At 36.3% G+C, this 21,590-nt stretch overlaps 1 protein-coding gene across 2 annotated transcripts in view; it reads right to left on the bottom strand.

The window, feature by feature from the left end:
• Nucleotides 1–21,590, bottom strand: part of arhgap18 (Rho GTPase activating protein 18) — an 83,977-nt gene that overhangs the window by 12,045 nt on the left and 50,342 nt on the right. For both annotated transcript variants that reach the window (XM_008118108.3, XM_008118107.3), the window contains exons 4-10: nucleotides 19,992–20,052; nucleotides 14,251–14,414; nucleotides 12,167–12,332; nucleotides 7,437–7,528; nucleotides 5,561–5,638; nucleotides 3,772–3,931; nucleotides 1,310–1,392 (exon numbers count right to left, since the gene is read on the bottom strand). In XM_008118108.3, coding sequence (XP_008116315.1) covers nucleotides 1,310–1,392; nucleotides 3,772–3,931; nucleotides 5,561–5,638; nucleotides 7,437–7,528; nucleotides 12,167–12,332; nucleotides 14,251–14,414; nucleotides 19,992–20,052 — 804 coding nt within the window. The remainder of the gene's footprint in view (nucleotides 1–1,309; nucleotides 1,393–3,771; nucleotides 3,932–5,560; nucleotides 5,639–7,436; nucleotides 7,529–12,166; nucleotides 12,333–14,250; nucleotides 14,415–19,991; nucleotides 20,053–21,590) is intronic.

Below are 21,590 nucleotides of genomic sequence, written 5' to 3'. Positions count from 1 at the left end.
ACATCTTTTTACCTCCAATAGAAAGACAAACAGGTGATCTATTATTATTGAGCAGCTTCCTGGCGCCATCAAGATGCAGTTTAGAAACGGTTTCTTGAGGGAATACATGGTTTGCTAATTTCTTACATTTATATCCTGCCTTTCCTCAAATTAACACGGGGAGTACACCGTTTCCCTCTCTGCATTATTCTCACAACATAAATGTGAGACAATCCCAAGATCCATGGTTTTCATGGCTTCCTGGAGAGGAGTATCCAGGACTCCTAGTTATAATCCAGTACTCTGACGAATACACCACATAGTTTCATATTGCTCATCTAATTTGGGCATGCATCCCATTCTCAGATTGCAAAAGATTTTATTCAGTCTTTGGCTCTTAGAAGAACTGTGTGTTCAATATCCATTAAAACTCATCTCAGTACTTGACAGCAAATTGGTGATGGTGGTGGTGGAATAGTGGAAAAGAGAACAATAGAATCATAGAGCTAAACAGAATCGTTTAGGCTAATTTACTGCTTCCTCTGCTTAATGCAGAGGATGTCCAGACTCTGTCTGAAAACCTCCAGTGAAGAATATGTTATCCTTCCAAATAGCTTGTTCCATTGTTAAACTTTGATTATCAAGAGGTTTCTCCCACAACCATTTGAGATCTAATATCTGATTATTTAAAATCATTAGATCTAGTTTTTCCTTCTGAGAGAAGAGGGAGTACTTCTTTCCTCTTTCTATGTAATAGTCCTGCAAATATTTCAAGGACTGTCTTATGTCGTCCACACTTATCTTCTTCAGTCTAAATATACAATAATGCCCCTATAGCTTGTGCAATACATGTCCAGACAGACTTCGATTACTGGAAACTGCAAATAATTTGGAACACTGTTAAATAAATGCATTCCTGTCCCAACATAACATAGACATGCACTGGAAGACTGATGATTTCAACAGAGACCTTTCCCCTCTAGGTATTTGCTAGGTCCTCCAGCACTTCTCTATGATAATATCAGGGTGAAGCATACCATAGAATCACACTGGAGGATCTAGCAAATGCCTAAAGAAATATTATTTCCTTAGGCATTCAACTTTTATAGAAAGAACTTACACTGCATAGTACTGGCAATACTTCTTCCTGTCTTGAGTCTATTTCAAACACCTTTGTGGTAAAAACATAAGTTTGGAATGCCAGCTGGCAGGAAAGCAGCAAGCTTATTCTTCAGTTATTTGTAGTGACTACTTTTGCTTTAAATGCAGAACACACAAACCATCTCTTCCTGGATACAGTTATATAAATATGATATAATAATTTTCTAACCTTCAAAGTATCTCTGTTTCCCTCTGGGAGAAGGAGAACCAATAGATTCAATGCTTGTAGCTGATGCTTCTTTGTTGGAAGTTCTATCAATGAAATGCGAAAAGACCAAATTTCAAATAATTCTGCATTTATTCAAAAACATTAGCTTGTGTGAAACTTCCTTGGCAAGGCATATTGATTTCCTATGCAAGTTCTGAAAGCACTACTGCAACATATTCCAATTTGATTTTAGATAGTGTCTCATGACTCAACTGTGACAGGAGTTATTCTGTCTCAGATAATGAGTCTGGCCTTCTTTTGCTGCTTTATTTCATACAACAATGTTTCTTAATGTATGAATATTTAATAGGACAGAAATCCTTCCCAGATAATACTGCCATTTATGCATGTGAAAAGGAAATACATTTGTGACACTTACTGAAGCCCAATGTTCTTTGTTAAGAACATGTTTAGTATAAATGTATACCAAGTAATTTCTGATGCTGAATCAGTGAATCCCCAATCTCTGCAGGATTTCTAAGCAATCATTTCAGGCCAACAGTAATGCTGTTATCAGCAGTGCTCAGCAGGCTGAAAAACGTTTCAGCAGATAGTTTCCTTAACATTTTTATTTACAACTTAGCCATCATGGCAAGAATAAAATCCAACGTGAAAAAACCCGAAGCCTACACAAACACAATATGCACATACAAACACTATAAATTTTCAAACTTTCAGATATTGCCAGGGTTCAAGTGAACACATTATACTGCTCATGCACAATAATTATAAACAAGCAAATAAAAGAAATACATAACTTGAACTTGTAACTATATTCTTTCTTTGTTCTGGTGCTTCACAGTGTGAATTATCACACATTAGTACGTCTATATTTGACCTGTGCAAAACTTCTGGATGAAAACAAGTGAATATCCGCTTTTATAATATACTAGCTGTGCCCGGCCACGCGTTGCTGTGGCAAAGTGGTGGTGGTATTGGTTAAAAATTGTTGTGTAATTTTTAATTGACGTTATTTGCAATTTTTTATTAATTTTATTGTAAGTTATATTTTTATTTATTATATTTTATTATTTTCTTGTATTATTTTTAGTTATTTTCTGTTATTATAGTATTTTATTGTATTAATTTTTAGTGTTTTTTATTATTTTTTATTGGGTTGCTAGGAGACCAAGTTGGAGGAGCTTAGCCTTCTAACTGGCAGCAATTGGATAAAAGCAATTATTCCTCTCTCTCTAATTAGGACTTTATTTTTCTTTTCTTTTTGTTGTATCAACCTAGAGGCGTGGATAATGGGTTGTGTTGTCAAATTTCGAGGTTGGAGGCCCTGTAGTTTTGTTGTTTTGTGGGTCGCCGTGATGCCATCACTCTTTTATATATATAGATCTAACCACTACCTCTTTCAACCTGACCAGAGAAACTATATAATAAACTCTAAATTGGAAAATATGAAATATATACTTTGGGCTATTCACAAAAACTGTAGAAATAATGAAAATTACAACAATGGTGCAGCTTTTATAATGTGTTTTTTTAAATATATAATATTTCTAAATAGGAATATAAATATCCTCCTAAATTTAGAAGACAGTTTGCCATCCACATTTTGGGATTTGACTGTTACAGATTTTATTATTTGGGGATTGGATTGATATAGCCTCTCATAATATGATTCTATGATCAATATCTGATTGAAGTTTTATTTATGCTTTGGAGGACCTTGATATTTCTAGATATATGTTCTCTCAGATTTAAAAAACTTTTTTTTAATTTGTCGGGGGGGTTCACTTTTGGAGGATTCTGCACCCCCAAATGCAGCAAAGGTGGAGAGCTGACTGTATAATATATTTTATGGTGCAGTCCATTCTGGACCATTTTTAATAGCCTATATTTTTTATAAATCTACTCCAGTTGTGGATCACTATTCCTCCCATACAAAAAGAAATAAATCCCCCCCTTTTTTAAAAAAATAGTCAAATAAACAAAATATTTTTTATAAAAAGTAATGTTGCATCTTTGCTTTCAGATGCATGAAGTCTCCAGAGCAATCTGCAGATAATTTCATGGAGTCCAATTTAAGTGTTGTAATACTGCTGGTGAAATGTGCTGGTCAATTGAATGAGGACATATCACCATTTTCAGTAGTGCTCTTTGTCTGCGTCCCACTCCTAATGATTCAGAAAGTTTGAGGGCACTTGAAACAGTGTGGGAAGTAGAATATGGGCAGGGTTAGAAACAAAACTGCCTTCCTTCCTGCTCTGGTAACAGAAATATGTATTGGATCAAATAGGACTCCAGAGTGACACCAACTGGATATATGCCATAAGACTGCAAGGCAGGGAAGTTTAACTGTGTCCAGTAAGGATGTAAGTTGTTCTTTGATCATCCCATGTTACAGGCAAAACAAGTATTGACATGCATCCATGATGCAGATTCAGTATGTGACACAACTGCCATGTACTTACTTTGCACATCCTGGAAAGCCTTAAGATATTCCATAGTAAGCAGTGGCTGAGGCAGTTCTCGGATAAAAAGCTTCAGAAGACTTGCTGCATCATGCTGCTTTACATTTTCCCAGCAGAAAGTCCCTTCATAAAATTTTGCTTCAAGCTCTTGGCAAAGATTCTGAAAGGCACAAGAGCAAAAGAAAAGTCAATGCAGACAGCCACACAAATCATATTTATGCTTTTTGAAAACAAGATTTCAAAAGTATTACTGGTTTTGTTTTATGCCTTCAAGTTGTTTCCAACTTAAGACGATCCTATCATGGGGATTTCTTGGCAAGATGTGGTCAAAGGGGCTTTGGCTTTCCCTGAGAACAGTGTAACTTGCCCAAGGTCACCCAATGGGTTTCCAAGGGTGAGCAGGGATTCAAATCATCGCCTCCAGAATCACAGTCTAAAACTCAAACTACTACACGATGCTGGCTCTCCTTTAAAAATATTATACCAGTCTGAAATTTGATGATAAAACATCCCTTATATTTTAAAATATTGTGCTAGCTTTCTGCATTAATTACACAGAGTGTTTGTCTGCCCTTCTATTTGTCACAACATGTTCATCAATGGTGCTAAAGAGATCTCCTGTATCTATAATACAATGAAGGTAACTAGAGTGCACATTAATCTTACAATTGTGCTTTATGCCCACTCTTTATCTAGTAACAGTCAGTAGTATAAGATGTTATGTTTGAAACTTACATTTAGAACCATGAATAAAAGTACCATTCTCTATTTATTGAAGAATATGCCCTAACATCAAAAATTAAGATCAAATATTGCAGAGATTTTGATGACCCTCCATGCAGTTTCAGATAGCTGATGCTAGTCTTCCTCAATTAATCAAAGTTCAAAATATTAACAATTTGGTTTTTAGAACATTTAAGGGTATAGCTTCTCTCATCTCCTCATATAATGGTTTTCCGGGTAACATAAGGGCCAGTACCCCAGTCTCTTTAATAGATGCACAGAGGAGAGAATTTCAACAAGCTTTCCTTAGACAATCAGATTTAAAGAAATGGCACACCCTTTTTCCCAGTGTGCCACGGAGCAGTGCCTTATCTGCATCCCTTAGTTACAACTGTTTCATTTTCATTAACTTATCAACCCATGGACCATCATTTTGAGGAGAACAGTTCTACATAATCATCAAAGGAATAGGAGCCCTGCCCCTTATTTCACCTGACAATCTATGTAAATCTGTCCCAGATGCACATTTTATCTAGAATGAAATCTTTTACTGGAAATATTTTAAAAGACACAGTGGTCACACTGGATACGAAGCGGAAGACAGCATTATGAGTTCTTGGGAAAGCAGGATAGATACAAATACTCTCAAAGGGGACGGCAAAGGCTTGTTTACTCAGGTGGCAAACCACAATCCAGTGGACATCACACAGCAATGAAAAGTCAATATGTAAGAAGAATAAAGAAATTGTTCTTCACCTTCTCTTTCATTTCATAAAAATGCATAAATACATACATCGCTACATATGAAAAGCGTACAGTTGTTAAGCACTCAGATCTGGAAATGTAATACTCTTTAACACACACATCTATACTGTAGGTTCCAATTTTCCCATGTGTTTCCACTCTCTACTTGAAAAAAACAACTGTTCACGGTTCAACAAGTCATTAATGTTTGTATCTTGGAAATACTTTCAAGATTTTAGTGCTCCACCTGACATGGAACACAAGTGTAATGGGATTATAATTAACACTGTACAATCTTCCCAGAGCTGAAATTTCCTTTTACCTTCACTCTTGCCGCAACACCAGGTATTCGAAGAAGTCCTTCTGTTTCCAGTTTTCCCTCTTCTATGTGAGAAATGAGCTGTAAATGAAAATGGAAAGCATTTCAGGATTGCTGGTTGTTGCTAAAACATTGGCACAGATACAAGAGTGAACATTGATACTACAGTAACCATGGTAATACATAAGCTTTTCCCACTTCATGAAGGAAGCTGTCTGTATTTAAACCATTTTTATACAAAAAGGTGGGGACCTTCAACCTTCCAATTTGAGCAGGTCCCAGTTCTCATCAGCCTCAGCCAATCTGGGTGAAATGAAAACAAGTTTAGTTCAAATACATCTGGAAAACCAGGGGCTCTTTGCTTTTGTTGTAATCTGATTCATTCAATAATATCTTTAAGATCAAGTTACCCAATGACTACGGCCATGAAAGCCTTCAACAACCACATTACCAGGTCAGGTCTGTAAAATACTACTTATTTGAAAGGCTAAGTAGTGCAAGGCCATTTCACATGGCATCTGCTCTGCACATGAGAAAAATGGGCAAGAGTCTTTGGCACAAATACATTCCACCCTGTCTCCCACAAAAAGGTTTGGGTGAAGGAAGAGGGGGTTTTTTTTAACCATGGGAGAAATCTATTTGTTTAGAGCTGTGTTTACACAGATATTAGGTTCAATAGATAGGACATGCAATTTCTTGATGCAGCCCACCAAAAAAACAGAGTCCATGACTCTGGAACACAAAATGAGCTGGCTGTTATGGTCAAGTATGAAAAACACTAGGTTACATTTTGTCCACATTATCCTCGAGAATGCATACCATGTAACAGTCTTGCCTAATTTATATTATTTCTTTGCACTGTATGTTTTATAAGAACCAATACAAAGCACTGTGAATCAAAGCCAGTCCATAGGCTTTTTTCAATTCTATTGCACACCTGGTGGATCACACACATATGGCACACTGGTGAAGAAGAATGAGTCAACAGGCTTTGCAGAACATTTTTGATGTGGGATTTTCTGATTTGATCTGTAGTAAAGTTAGAAAACCTTAATGGGTAGTGATGCAGAACTCCACTGAAGCAGTCTCTACTAGAATAGATCAATTTACATAAATATTAGCTTTATGGATCTCCGCTAGCTGAAACTAGCAGTTGGATTTAGGACACTGTATAAAACTGGCTTCTAAGATGCTACAGGGCTAGTAGCAACTTTTTAAAGGATCCAAAGAACATGCAACTCTTTTGAAAGAATTTGTTTCAGTGGCAAAGATCCAAGCCTACTGATGGAAGTACATTCATAAACAGCACCAATAAAGAGAGGTGTTCTCATGTCACATGCCCCAAATAATCTACTCTCAAAGTCTTGGAAGTTGTCTGGAATGTAGTTTTAAGTGGCATGGATGGTGATATTGGAGGAAGAGAAGGTAAAAAAAAGTCCCAAAAGCATACTGTAAATGCAACAGTACAAAGATTAGTTCAGAGTTCAGATCTTAACTTATATTGCCCTGCCCTTAGAGGGAGATAAGAAGAGGGAGGCACAGTTTCGTCATGCCAACTGCCACTGCCCTATTCTCAGAGGGCGAGAAGAGGCAATGTCTGTCAGACTTAATTCGTTTTCCCACTTCCACTCACTTCTCTGTACATACTGTCTCTTATTTACAAGTAGACTGTGAGCCTGAGGGCAGGGAAAAGTCAAATTAACAATTTAAAACCACTGTGAGCACTTTTGTGGCTGAAGAGCAGTACTTAAATACTCTTAATAAATACAATAATAAATGCTGCAGTTCAGGCACACAGTATAACTGGAACACACAGACATGCTTTCATTAAGATATGCTGAAATCCAGGACTTGTTGGAGAAATGGTCAACACACTCACTCTTTGGAAGATAAATGGCACCCTTATGCCTGGTAGTCTCTTCTGATCTTGTTCTAACAAGACTGACAGTGGAACACCAAAAAGACCAGATTCTATAGAAAGACAGAAGAGACAGCAATATTCTCATGAGATGGTAATAAAAACATTTTCAAAGATAGTATTTTTCTCATTGTTAAATTTACACAGATGCAGGCCAACTAGAGCTACATTCATTACATGTTTCTGCTCACTTACCTTGGGATAAATCCCACAGTGGAACCCACCTTTTAGGTATATAGATAGATAGATAGTCTTTATAATCAGCATAATTGAAAAACTACATGCTAGAAATAGAAAAAGTTCTTCATTTCTCTTTCTCCATGCATAAAATAAGGAAACTTGTGAAACCTTATTATTTTGCCAGATTCCTATTCTTGTACCGTAGTGGGAAAAGCAGCCTGTAGAAATCTGTATTTTTAAAATGTTGCAACAGCAACCCAACAGTGCTGTCCCACTTTTGAATTCTATTAAAGTTAAGACACTCAAGAGTTCTGAGATGCCATAAATAAGTATTACTTGTATTACCCCACAGACATCATGTATTCTTTCCATTTACTATTAATAAGGTATGCTTCATTCTATTAAGTAACAGCATCAAAATGTTTGCCTAATTTTTATATATTTTTGCATTTTACTTTAGCTTTAATTGCTTATTATGGCTATTTCTAAGTTTTGTTCAATGTGTAAAAACATCACTGCACCTTAATAATAAATCATACATTGTAACTGAGTAGGAAAACCCTTGATTAAAGTCTCAGCTATAAAATTTATTAGGCAGAAATAAGCAAGCCACGACTGTATCTAACTGAAATCCCCCTTTTAATAAAGTCTTTCTTATAATCTTACTATAAACATGTCAACAGAATATGAAATATATTCACAGGTGAGCTGAAGTATACAAATTCTACATTTCCTTATTCCACTTGGGCTCCTTAAATTTTATTCATAGGATTAAGGAGCCCCTGGAGCAGATCTGTTGAAATGGCAGCAAGAGGAAATGTATGGAGATGAAAGATAGATCCACTCTATGAACAAACATCTGCATGTATGTCCATCAACAGCACTACAGAATATATGACTGGAAAGGGGAAAAAGGGTTTAACTAAAAAGGTTTGGAGGGAAAGAATGCAGGGATATATGCTAATGGCCAAACTAACCAATAATAGGAGGACCAAAAGTAATGAGGACTTTTTGGAAAAATGGAAGTTGGCCATGGCATATCTGAATGGAGAGTCAATGACATAGAGGAGCTCCATTAGGAATTTAGGATTACTATGAACAAGGATTGAGAAACTGGCTTAAAGGCTTCATAGTGCTTCAGCATCGGAAGTCATGATGAAGGGTGCACAGGTGTGGGAAAGATGTTTTATTTTGCGTGGGATGGGGGTTTCAGGTGTGTGTATGATCTGACATGTGCAACAGGTTGCGTGCTGTTTGAAAGGTATGGTAAACTCTTATATAAAAACTTTTCAAATGAGTAGAAAGCTTAGAGTGAAAATAGTGGATAACGTGCAGAAATAGCATGACTATATGTTAAAGTTAAGTTACTGATATTAATATGTATTCAATGTCAGAATTAACTGGTTGATTGACTAATGTAGATATGCATGTATATATCAAAATTATTGTTACTTGACTCTGCTATGATTTGTTGTTCTGTTGTGTACCATAACTATAATAAACTGTTTACCAAAAAAAATTCTGCATCATACACAAAACCCAATTACAGCATGATACCCATATTCCCAAGGCTCCCTACAAATATCGTCGAATATAAGCTGAATTTTTCAGCCCTTTTTTAGGACTGAAAAAGCCCCCCTCAGCTTATACTTATATTCGCATCAGCTTATACTCAAGCATATAGATAATCAGAGTTGGACAGTCTTATCTTATTAAAGTGTTATTATCTTAAATTACAGTTTTATATAAAAAAATTCAAAAACATTTAATCTACTGATGTCTCAATTAATGTAATTTTATTGGCATCTATTTTTATTTTTATAGTATTTTTGGAATTTAGCAGTAGCTGCTGCATTTCCCGTCCTCGTCTTATACTTGAGTCAGTAATTCTTCCCAGATTTTTGTGGTAAAATCAGGTGCCTCAGCTTGTATTTGGGTCGGTTTATTCTCGAGTATATACGGTATCTGAAAACACAGCTAAAATAAACCTTATATTTTGACTATATCTGAGTCAAAAGCATACCAAAAATAGCACTGGAGGATCTAAAGAGGTGTATAAACACTTTGGGGAAGGTATTTTCTGAAACATGGGTAACCATGGATATTGTGTCTGTGGATAAGGGGGTTGCATTATATGAACTTAAGAACCTATATCATTTTGGGAAATATCAGATCAAGCATTATCTGTAAAAAATTGCATGGAATAAAAACACTGGTGTAAATATAAAAAGGCCCAATAGCTCCAAAACATTTACTAAATCCAGCTGTTGGTCCTGACTGGAGGAAATCCATTGAATCTAGTGGATTTACCATTGTGTTGAGTCAGTATTCAACAATTGATTCAAAAGACAGGATTCTAACCAGAGAAGGCAGAGCTAATGCATTCATGAAATGAACTGAAGCAGTGCTCTTCCGAAGTAGGATCTCCCATTCAGGAGTATGTGGAATAGCTTCAGTATACATATTTCATGTATATGGATTTAAGTGCATACAAATAGCAGGTAGTAGTGGAGGGCAGGTTACAAAATCCTTATGTGTGGTTCAGCATTGGAACAAGCTATTGTTTTGGCTATAGAACAAAACTGCATTCAGAGACTGCAGTTGTGCCCTGCAGTTTCTCTCTCATCACTTACTGCTGCTTTCAATTATTTAGCTACTGCACTATCATCTCTGCTGAACCCTGACTGCAGGTTTTAGACCAGGAAGCTATTTGATTAACTGGTAACATGTTTCAAGTCATTGTAAAACATTAAAGAGAAAGTCTGAAATGCAAGGAGCTAACAAAATGTGAACATTTCCTGTTTGTCTTTTTAAAAATACCGCAACATTATACTTATATGGAATTAGGTTGTTAATTTTTCAAAGCTTCCAATAGAAAACCAATAAAATCTACATTTTTAAAAACATGTGCAAAATACCAGTGAAATGATTCCTGTCTGGCACAGGGAAGAGGGACAGTATTCACACCAGGGTGATCTAAAAATATAACAAAAACCTAAAATAAACTGTAAATCTGTATATAAGCATACATTTGAAGTTCATATTTATTTATTTATTCAGAATTTTTTTTAAATACATAGTGCTCCCTCACTTATCACGAGGGTTAGGTTCCAGGACCACCTCCAATAAGTGAAAATCTGCGAGGTAGCGACGCTATATATTTATACATTATTTTAGTAGTTACATGCTATTTTAAGTCTTTATCAACCAATTGTGTGTTGATAAATCGCCTCCTTCTCCTCCCATTGCCGCTTGGGCTCCTTTTCTCTCCCTTCGGCTTCTCCTTCCTCCCTTCCTTAGGCTGTAAATTGTAATTTTTATGATTATAATATTCTTTCAGAGTTTATTGAAAAACCGCAAAACAGAGAATCTGCAAAAAGTGAACTGCGGAGTAGTAAGGGAACACTGTGCATAAAAAACATCTGTATACTTTGAACCATCAATGAGCAATCAGCCATCCATGTAAACAATTTCAGATTTTGGATTGCTGAATAATGGATGCTCACATTGCATTACCATTGTAAATAAACATGAAATCCATTTGAATCATGTGATTTAGAAATAAGCCAAACTGGAAATAAAGATGTCCCACAAAAGAAAAAGAAAAAACTGGCCCACTGGAAATAAAATACCAAAATGACACACATTATATAGTGTTTTAAATAAAGAACAGCTTGAGAATTCTATTATGCTGCATTTGCTTTATTATACTCCATAAAATGAATATCTTACAGAGAGTCTGGTCCTGCCAATCAAGCTTTCATCATTGTTATTTTATTCCTGCCCTGGGACTACAACCACAAATTAAAAAAATCACAGTTAGGAGAAGTTTCAGGGCTCAAATTGCTGAACAATTCAGACTAGAAGGCTTTAGAGCAAACGTAAATTCCAAAAGGATGCAGTGGTGGAGTCAAGGTGGAGGAAGATGCAAGTATGAAGGTCAAGCTTACTGAATAGGTTCACTGAAAACATATCAGCCAAAAGATCGCTAGTATGTACCAACATATTCCCAGTGGCAAATGGAACAGATACGTTACACAAAGAAAACACTTGGAGACACTGATCTACCATTCCCACTTTGGGTATCACTTAACCCTTTTCTGTGCACATTGCAGTCTTATCTACTAAGTAGCATAATCTACTAAGAGCTGAGTGGATAGATATTGCATTGATTTCAGTAGGAAGTATTCAAACACACATAAAACTTTGCAGCTGTAAATTATGGAATATAAAAACATGTACCTTGGCTTGGATTATAAGGGCATACAAATGTGACTGACTACACAGTAGTCAGTGACATTGACATATCACGCATTTGTAAAGAAATGCATGGATTTCTGTTTATAGATTTGGGTTGAAATCAAGAATAGTAGCAGACCTTTTTATGTGGCAGGCCAGAAAGCACAATATAAGATATCCAGCTAACAATATCACATAAATGTGTAACACAAGTAAATAAAATCACATGCACAAACATAAATGCATAATGCAAACAAACATAAGCTGCTCACCTTTTACTTTACTTTTTATTGCTTTTTGTGGCTTAAGTTCTGTTCCAAGTATATCAAAGAGCGCGGTCAATTCAATCAGAGCCAAGGCATGGATTTTCTTCATATCCTGAGGTGCAAGGGCCCCAATCTTGGTTGTACCCGTTTTGTCTTTTGGCAATCTGAAATTCTAAATAGACGGTTTAAGAATATAAAACAGAAATTCTATTTTCAATATATAATATTTAAAAGACAAATAAATAAATAAAGTTCAATTGGATTGCCCTTGTGGACTCGTCTGACTCTATTAACTTCATCTCACACAGTAAAATCAGTGTTTCTACACTTTTAAGAAACGGCAACCCACAGTGACCTTCACACGTGGGGTTCAGATATTTTGCCATTTCTAAAGTGTTGGTTTCCCCAACAGTTCCTAAGCCAATTGGCAATTGACTTATTTTTAAATTCCTCACATAGAAACGGGCAAAATGGCCAATTTCCCATGTGATATTAATCTCTGTTGCCTGCTTATAAATAAAACAATGACACCATGTGTGGGAGGAGCCAAAATGCCCATTTCCCCAAATTTAAACCACTTCTTACAATCATCACTGCAGAGGCTTCAGGAAAGATCAGGGCTGATTTAAACCACTTCCTACAATCTAAGGTGATGTTTTTTAAAAAAAGATAATCAAAATCCTGGACAATGCGAGGAATCAAATCTCTACTGTGTGATAAATCAAATGGATAAATTCTAAAGAAAGCAGAGAAAAGAAGAAGGTGTGATGGGGTAGGAAAATCATCCATTTAATTCCAAACGGGGTGCTGCAAAGCTTAAGGGAAAACCAATAATCCCAAATGCTTTATTTATCTCATGGGGTGAAGCCCTATGTTTCTATACAGCTGGCTCTCTGTAGCCATGGGTTCAACCAAGATCCAGGGCGAAAAATCTTTTTATAAAATATAAAAGGCAAACCTTGACTTTGCCTTTTTATATAAAGGGCACCATTTTACTACACCATTGTATAAAACGGGATCCTGGACCAAACCCCAGCAGATGCCAAAGGCCTCCTGTAAATCTTTGCAGTACTGCTGCTGTGGTTATGACTTAAGGGAACTGTGGTTGGCCCTCAGCATCTCTGGGTTCTGTATCCATTGAAGCAACCAACCACAGATTTTAAAAAATGGAAAATAAAATCTAGAAAGTCTGACTGCAGTTGTGGGTGGCTTTGCACTTGCGACGGAAATAGTCGGCATGACAAGCCATCCTTGCAAACCCTGTATGTGAGGCTTCTGCATTTCCCAAAAGATGCTGAAGTTTATAATGCATTTACTTTATACTTTTTATAACAATACATATAATTTTATAATCATTTTAATAACAGACTTGATAATCTAAGGCTAAGAGGAGACATGATAGCCATGTACAAATATGAGAGGGGAAGTCATAGGGAAGAGGGAGCAAGCTTGTTTTCTGCTGCCCTGCAGACTAGGACGCGGTACAATGGCTTCAAACTACAGGAAAGGAGATGCTACCTGAACATTAGGAAGAACTTCCTCACAGTGAGGGCTGTTCGGCAGTGGAACTCTCTCCCCCGGACTGTGGTGGAGGCTCCTTCTTTGGAGGCTTTTAAACAGAGGCTGGATGGCCATCTGTCGGGGGTGCTTTGAATGCAATTTCCTGCTTCTTGGCAGGGGGTTGGACTGGATGGCCCATGAGGTCTCTTCCAACTCTACGATTCTATGATTCTATGATTCTATCTATGGATTTAGGTATCTGTAGTGGGGCCTAGAATCAATCCATTGTAGATATGGAAGGCCATCTGTATACATGATATTAATTCAGGTGTAGCAATTTCCACGTCTGCATCCTATGACTTCCCTAATTTAGGTATCCATGATAATAAGTTGATAACAGGGAAGTATAGGAGGAGTATGCACAATTAGTATGGATTCAAACATACAAAGCACAGCCCTTTCATGTGAGCAGATAAGTAACAAGATGCAACATTTGCATAAATAATTTTATCATGGGTAATTTTGAAGCAAAGAGAGGATGACAAATAAAAACTGAAAGTGTGTTACTGCAAGGAAAAAGAAGCACTTACAGGAAGGAGTGTGTCATCTTCTTTGTTGTCCTTTGACACTTTGCTTATTGGGTTATCTTTGAGACTAGCTGCCTGTTCAGAAAATGATATTTCCAGATTTATATCTGTTTCAGTTGCTGGCACATCATCTCTTGGGTTGTTATCATCAAGATATTGACTGTGTGCTAAAAGTCATCAAAATAAAAAAGGAAAAGGAGTAAAATAACCATTAATTTTACATAATACTTCTTCCTTTATAATGTATTTCTAATTCATAAAAATAAAAAATTACCATATATTTGGACTCATCATAAAAATCACAGTTGGAAGGTAACACAAGGGCTATCTGCTGTGCATAAAGACACAACTAATGTATTCCTAAAAGATAGCCATCCAAAGGCTGTTTAAAGACCACTGAAAACAGAGTTCACCATTTTTCAAGGAAGCCTTTTCCACTGAATAGTACAGAAATTCTTCCTAATGGTGAAATACTTTATTTCAATTTGAATCAAATGCTTCATGTCCTCGGTTCCTGAGTGACAGAAAACAAGTTTACTTTATCATCTACATGAAATCCATCCAAATACTTAAAGGTGGCTATCACATTACATCTCCATCTTCTCTTCTGATTGACTGAATCCAGAGATCTGTGGAGTTCTATGAATAGAAATGCTGTACTTCACCAAAGAGAAGACAACGATAGCTGGTTTCTACTTTCTCCTTCACTACTTATGCCCCTGGGAGTCTGGTCAGGAGAACTAGGAGACTTTCCAGCAGCATAAGAGGCAGTGTGGAGGCTGCAGGAAGACAGGAGGGAAATGAACAAAAATGGCTCCTCCTGAATTGTACTTTATGGGTTTATATTAATTCACATCCCTTTTACATAAACTAAATGGGCTAAACTGGATCCAACCCAATAAACAGAGTTAATAATATTGCGACAAATTCTCTTCTGGTTTACACTGATCCATCACTTTGTGTAAATGTTCCTCTCCAAAAAATAAAAGTTATAGTTGTTTGAAATTGTCTATCATGACCTTTGTCTATTCCACTTCACTGCAATGCAACAGACAGAATGTAGGCCAGAACAAACTACATGTGTAGCAGAATACAACCTGTACAATCCACCCCTGACGCCAAGGTTCTCTGGGGGGCAACCAGAATCAGACTGGCAACTGTCACCCAGAGGACCTTTTCATTAACTCCCCCCCCCCCCCCCAGACTCTGGAATGACCTGTCAAGAGAGCTCCGACAGCAAAATGAGCTGTCAGAATTTAAAACAGAACTGAAGACCTAGATCTAACCAATTAGTTTTAAATCACATTCTATGTTTATTGTGTTTTAAGCTTTGTCTCAGGTATTTTAATATGTTTATGTTGTAATACATGTTCTTATGGTTAGATTGTAATTGTTGTAATATATGATTTTATAAATGTATTAAATTATATTGTGCCCTGCCTCAAGTTGAAAGAAGAGCCAAATAATAAACATTTGTTATTGTTGTTGGTATTATGTTCATATAGGTGGTCAAAATAGTGACACCTTTGCTTTCTAATCATTCAGGGCACACAAACCTTGCATCATGTGCAAAATTATCAAAAATATTCTGTAAAAAAATATCTTCTGGTTATGTGTATAACGTGTATATGAAATATAAATGAATTCTGTGTTTAGACCTATTATGTAGGTATAAACAAATATAGGTATTCCACAATGTGAGAAAAAAATTAAATCCCAAGCATTTTGGATAAGGAATACTCTGCCTATATCATCTGATCATGTGTTATTTTAAACTTCAGTCTTTTACCTGAATGTGAACTAACAGTACTCTGTCAAGACATAATAATACTATTTTTTCTTCATTTAATTTCTCCATATATTTATTTATTGGTTCACAGTCTTGACCACAAAATACACTTCCATCTTTGCTGAAATCTTTTCAGCCACTTGAAGGATTTTTGATGTCTTTGAAACACCAGGCAATACCCATTGCTACAAGAACACAAAACAGAACAAAAATCTATCATGCTCTTTTAAAATAGCATTGATTATTCCTGAAGAGTCCCTGGCACAGCCTAGGAACAGGTGCTACGTTTGTACAGAGATAAGCCTGGACAATTCAGCACACAGAACACATTTCTGTCTTGTTCTGATCCTGGAAGCAAAGCTCCACACAACAGCAGGGCTGCCAACCGTTGTGGCCTATCAGGATTCAGACAGGCTGCCTTGGCTGTGCCCTTTCATTCAGTTCTGTGGAGAGCTATCAGATGGAAATTGCCTTTCAGGATTTCCATTTCTGAAAGGCTCATGAAGAGGCACTGGAAAAGAAGAACCAGATGTTACGAAATTCTTAAATAAACGCTTGGTGCTTTTCCAGGCTAGGATTCTGCAGAAGAGTTTATTGGCATAAACCCTGGGCTTTTGAATCTTTCTCTCTGCCTTCTGCTGACCCAGCAGTTTGGCTGTTCTCCAATTTTTGAAACTGTTCTTACTAATGAGTCGCTGCCGGGTGGCTTAAGTAAGAGGAGAAAAATCTTATTAATGGCCATGGGAACGCATATTATTTAGCTGATCGTTATCTTTGGACTTCATACAATTTTGGATTTACAGCTTTGTCATTCCCTGCTGACCCTGAGCGTCGCATTTTGCAACATATTTATTAATTAATGGAATGTTTAAATTTTGTGTATAGGATTCTCAGTACAGTACTCTTGAAAGCATGCTTTTTCTCTTCTTTTTTTTTTTTTTGCCAAGTTTAGAAACCCTCCATCTTTCCTTTTTCTCCTTTTTTAAATCAAATGTATTAATTAGTATTTCTGGCTACAGTTCACCAATCCCTGTTTTTTAATTAGTTATTTTCCATCTTACTGTGCTTCCTTATTCTATTTTAAGTTTTCCTTGATTGAGACTTGGATTGCACATATAAATCTCACTTGGCTGCTTCTGTATATTTTAAAAACATAAGGACGTTACCAAGTAAAAATGCTCATATCTTAGGAACACATCCACATAATGAGAGGTTCTATTTCCTTGCAGAGGATGTGACACTTTTAGAAATACTGGGTTTTGTCCAGTGTCACCTGAGTTGACCTCCACTTACACAATGCTACTTAATTTTTCTCCTTTCCTTGTCATCCAAAAATCTGTTTTGGAGGGCCCCCCAAATCCTCAGGAAGACGTACAGCAAACTGCAATGGTAGAGGAAATGGGGAAGACACATGGTAGAGGGAACTGGTGCCAGTGGTGTCCATTTGACTGACAGACAAACACCATTAGATGTATCCTGTAATCTTCAATTACCAATAGTTAGATCCATCTTAATCCCAGAACTGGATTTCAAAGAACTGGATTAATAGCCAAGTGAAAAAGTTCTAATAACCCACTTCAGCTATTATTTGAACTAAAAGAACTAGTTAAAAGGGACTGTGCCGCTTGTGTTGCCAAAATGTGATTTTGGATTACATGAGTCCAAAATGGCAGGGGTTTGGGGTTTGGCAGGGGGTTGGACTAGATGGTCTCTTCCAACTTTATGATTCTATGAGTCATTCTCACATGTTTCTTCTTTCCATTGCATGCTCTAGTTTATTCATCTGCTTCCTAGTTTTCAGCAGACCACAAATTCACCACAAATTTAGTGTTTTATACCATAGACACATGGCTGCATGAGTCATCTTCAGCCTCATAAGCTATTTATTCTTCTTTTGCTTATTTCTAGTTTGCAATATACCCAAACTATAAACCACCATCACCAAACCTTTGAAGACTGCACACTGTAAAACAACCCTTCAAAACATGGTGCCTTCCATTGCAGATATCTTGTGCTAAAAATTCATACGGTCTAGTTATCATGTCTATGGTTAGCCCCAAACATCTGGAGGGCATCAGAAGGATAGAGAAGGTCTCTATTAACTTACATTTCAGCATAAATAAATAAAATCATATTTCATTATAAACTATGTCTAACTTATCCATTCCTTTGGACAATGACAAAATATGCTATAGCTCCTGAACAAGCACCTAGGTAATACATGGCTCTCCTCATGTTGTGAGATTGCAATTGACAGCAGCCCTAGCCAAAATAGACACAGCAAGGGATCTTGGGAGTTTCAGGGCAATATTTTCTGGAACAGCTAACATATTGGGTGCTCTTGGCATTCCATTAATGGAGTGAAATGCTTTCACAAATTCAGTCTTGAAACAACCATGTGGCACATTCAAATTTTCTCTCCTCAGTTTTTAATTTTCTTTTGACATGATAGTTTGGGCTTGCAAAAAAGCCTCACTTCCAACTCATTGAGGCCCCTTCTACACTGCCATATAAAATCCAGATTATCTGCTTTGAGCTGGATTATATGGCAATGTAGATTCATATAATCCAGCTCAAAGCAGATAATGTAGATTATCTGCTTTGATAATCTGGATTATATGGCAGTGTAGAAGGGGCCTATGTTCTAGTAAAAGAAAACTCATAAAAGCTATGCAATCAATAGCAAAGCTGTTGTGACATGCTGGAGTGTTTTACTATTTGTATATTTTAAATTGTATGGTAATACTCTTAATGTTAGCCTCTCTGAGTCTCCTTATAGAGAGAAAAAGCAGGATATAGATCAGTGATGGCCAACCTATGACACGCGTGTCACCACTGACACACCTAGCCATTTTTGCTGACTAGCTGCCACATGATTGGATGACTAATGTCTTTTGTGGCAAAATTTGGTGTGATTTGGTCCAGTGGTTTTGTTGTTTATTCCATGGGAGTTACGCACATTACATTTATATATATATATATATATATATATATATATATATATATTTCTATTATTATTCTATTATTATTGTAGTATATTATTATATTATTACTATTATACTATTATTGTATTATTCATTATTCATGACTACATTGAAACTAGAATAGAGAGAAATCAGCGTGGAAACTGCAAGAGGTACCATAGATTGTTGTACATGGAAATAATGGTAGTAAATAGTTTTTGATCTATTAAATACAGTTATATATTACAATTATAAATTTTTGTTATTTAAACTACAGTAGAGTCTCACTTATCCAACATAAATGGGCCGGCAGAATGTTGGATAAGCAAATATGTTGGATAATAAGGAGGCATTAAGGAAAAGTCTATTAAACATCCAATTAGGTTATGATTTTACAAATGAAGCACCAAAACATCATGTTAGACAACAAATTTGACAGAAAAAGTAGTTCAATATGCAGTAATGCTATGTAGTAATTACTGTATGTATGAATTTAGCACCAAAATATCATGATATATTGAAAACATTGACTACAAAAATGCGTTGGATAAGTGAGACTCTACTGTATATATATTGTGAAAGTATGGGTTTTTTTCTCGAAGTGACACACCACCCAAGTCATGCTAGGTTTTTTAGTGAATTTTGACACACCAAGCTCAAAAGGTTGCCCATCACTGATATAGATGATGATGATGAGGATGATGAAGATGATGATGATGGAGGAGTAAGTCTTCTGACACCATTAAGACCAACAGATTTATTTAAGTCTCTGTTTCATGGATTACAATACATTTCCTACAGTGAGAAAGTAAATTGTCATCTTCCTCCTCTATCCTCCAAACAAACCTTTTCTAATAATAAATGTGTGTGTAAAAGAATTACAGTCCTTATTTCTTCCTTTTGATAAATTATTTGTTCAAGTAAACCTGTTCTACAATATAAACTGTGAAGTCACTTCAAAGTAATAAAACAATACAAAAAAAATCAATTACCCTCTTTTGCTTCTTCTTGTGCTTCTCTTGTTCTTACTGACTGGAGTTTACTGCCAGTTTCCTAAAGTGTAGAAAATAAGTGTGGAGGGAAAGAAAATTAATCTAAATCTTAATACAAGCACAGGCAAATTTTCTTACTGATTTAGTACTGACATTACAAAGCTGCTGTGGCCTAATGAAGTCATGTAACGACTTCATGTTGGACTCGAGTGCTGGACTCCTGGATGGCAGGAGGTTGAACTGGATGGCCTTTGTGGTCTTCTCCAACTCTATGATTTGAACTAAATCAATATTGTCACCATTATGTCTGATATTTTTAGAGGTAGCTGATCCACTAGATGGGCCTCAAAACCATAACACAAATTCTAACTAACAGAACATCAGCTCCTATGTATTTGTGTGTATCATGCCTAAGAATCATGCTACCTCAAGATGTTTCCTAAACCTTAACTCCTAGCAGCCCTAGGACAGCATACCCAATGGATGTCAGCTCATTTTAGTCTCATCAAATATTATTTGAGAGCAAACAAAGCTAATTCCATAGAGAATTAAAACACATCCCATGCTTCAATTGAATACTCATTGAACAATAGGCAACTCATACAACTAATTTTTGTGATATCTATTGTGAATTGTAATGTCAATGCAATAATGAATGTGAACAACATGTCATGGTACTGCTTCTGGCCTTTTTGAATGCCTAAGTGGGGAAATGGTGGCAGTAGCCAAGGTGGCTGGCCCTCCAAGATAGCACTGGTGCTTTTCCCTCTCCATGGAATGACCCTTGACCTATCCATGGGTCATATCAAAAGCCATAATTTTGGCCCCAAACCCTGTCCTCAACATATACATGACATCCACCTATACAATGAGTATATATCGCAAATAATAATTGTGGCATGCTTGAGAATGTTGGATATGAATACATTATATAAAGAAATGGCAGCCAAAGCATCTTAATCCAAGGACAAGTTCATTAAGCAAAAGCAACTCCTCCTTGTCCTTGAGGCTATATTCAATTTATATATTACAGTAGAATCCTTTTTAAATTTTTTAAATTTGAGTACAGCAGCAATCCTTCTCTGTTGACTCATACTTTTTTCAAGGCCTAAATGGGATAGGGTAAAATATGAATACACCAGGGTCAGAACACAAATGAATGAAGCCCTTATGTATAGAGTGCTGGCTTCTTTTGTGGAATTTGCTACCCACAGAGGTTCAGAGAGCAGAGTTTCAACATGAAACACAGCTGTGATATAGCGGAAATGCATTTGCAGTCGGATCTTATCTGTAATTATTTGAAGCTTTAGAAACTTCATTGTTCTGTGTGCCTTTTTGTTTTATTGTATGCTCCATTCCTTCTATAGTTATTTTTTAGCTATGGCTTGTTTTAGATGGTATTTTGGTGTAGCCAGTGCCTTATTTAACATGTTTTGTTTAACAGTGATGCCAATTTTATGAATATGAGGTACTGAAATAGACAGTGGGTGTTTTAGATTGTAAAACACACTATGGTCTTCAAGGTGGCTAAAATGTTTTAGAAAACAGGCTCACCCATTTCCAGAAGTGTATTGAATAGTATCCTAGCCATGTATTCTT

The sequence above is a fragment of the Anolis carolinensis genome, chromosome 1 (assembly GCF_035594765.1).
Source record: "Anolis carolinensis isolate JA03-04 chromosome 1, rAnoCar3.1.pri, whole genome shotgun sequence".
Classification (NCBI taxonomy): Eukaryota; Metazoa; Chordata; class Lepidosauria; order Squamata; family Dactyloidae; genus Anolis; species Anolis carolinensis.
Note: the sequence above shows the minus strand (reverse complement) of the source record. Positions and strands in the feature narration are given on the sequence as shown.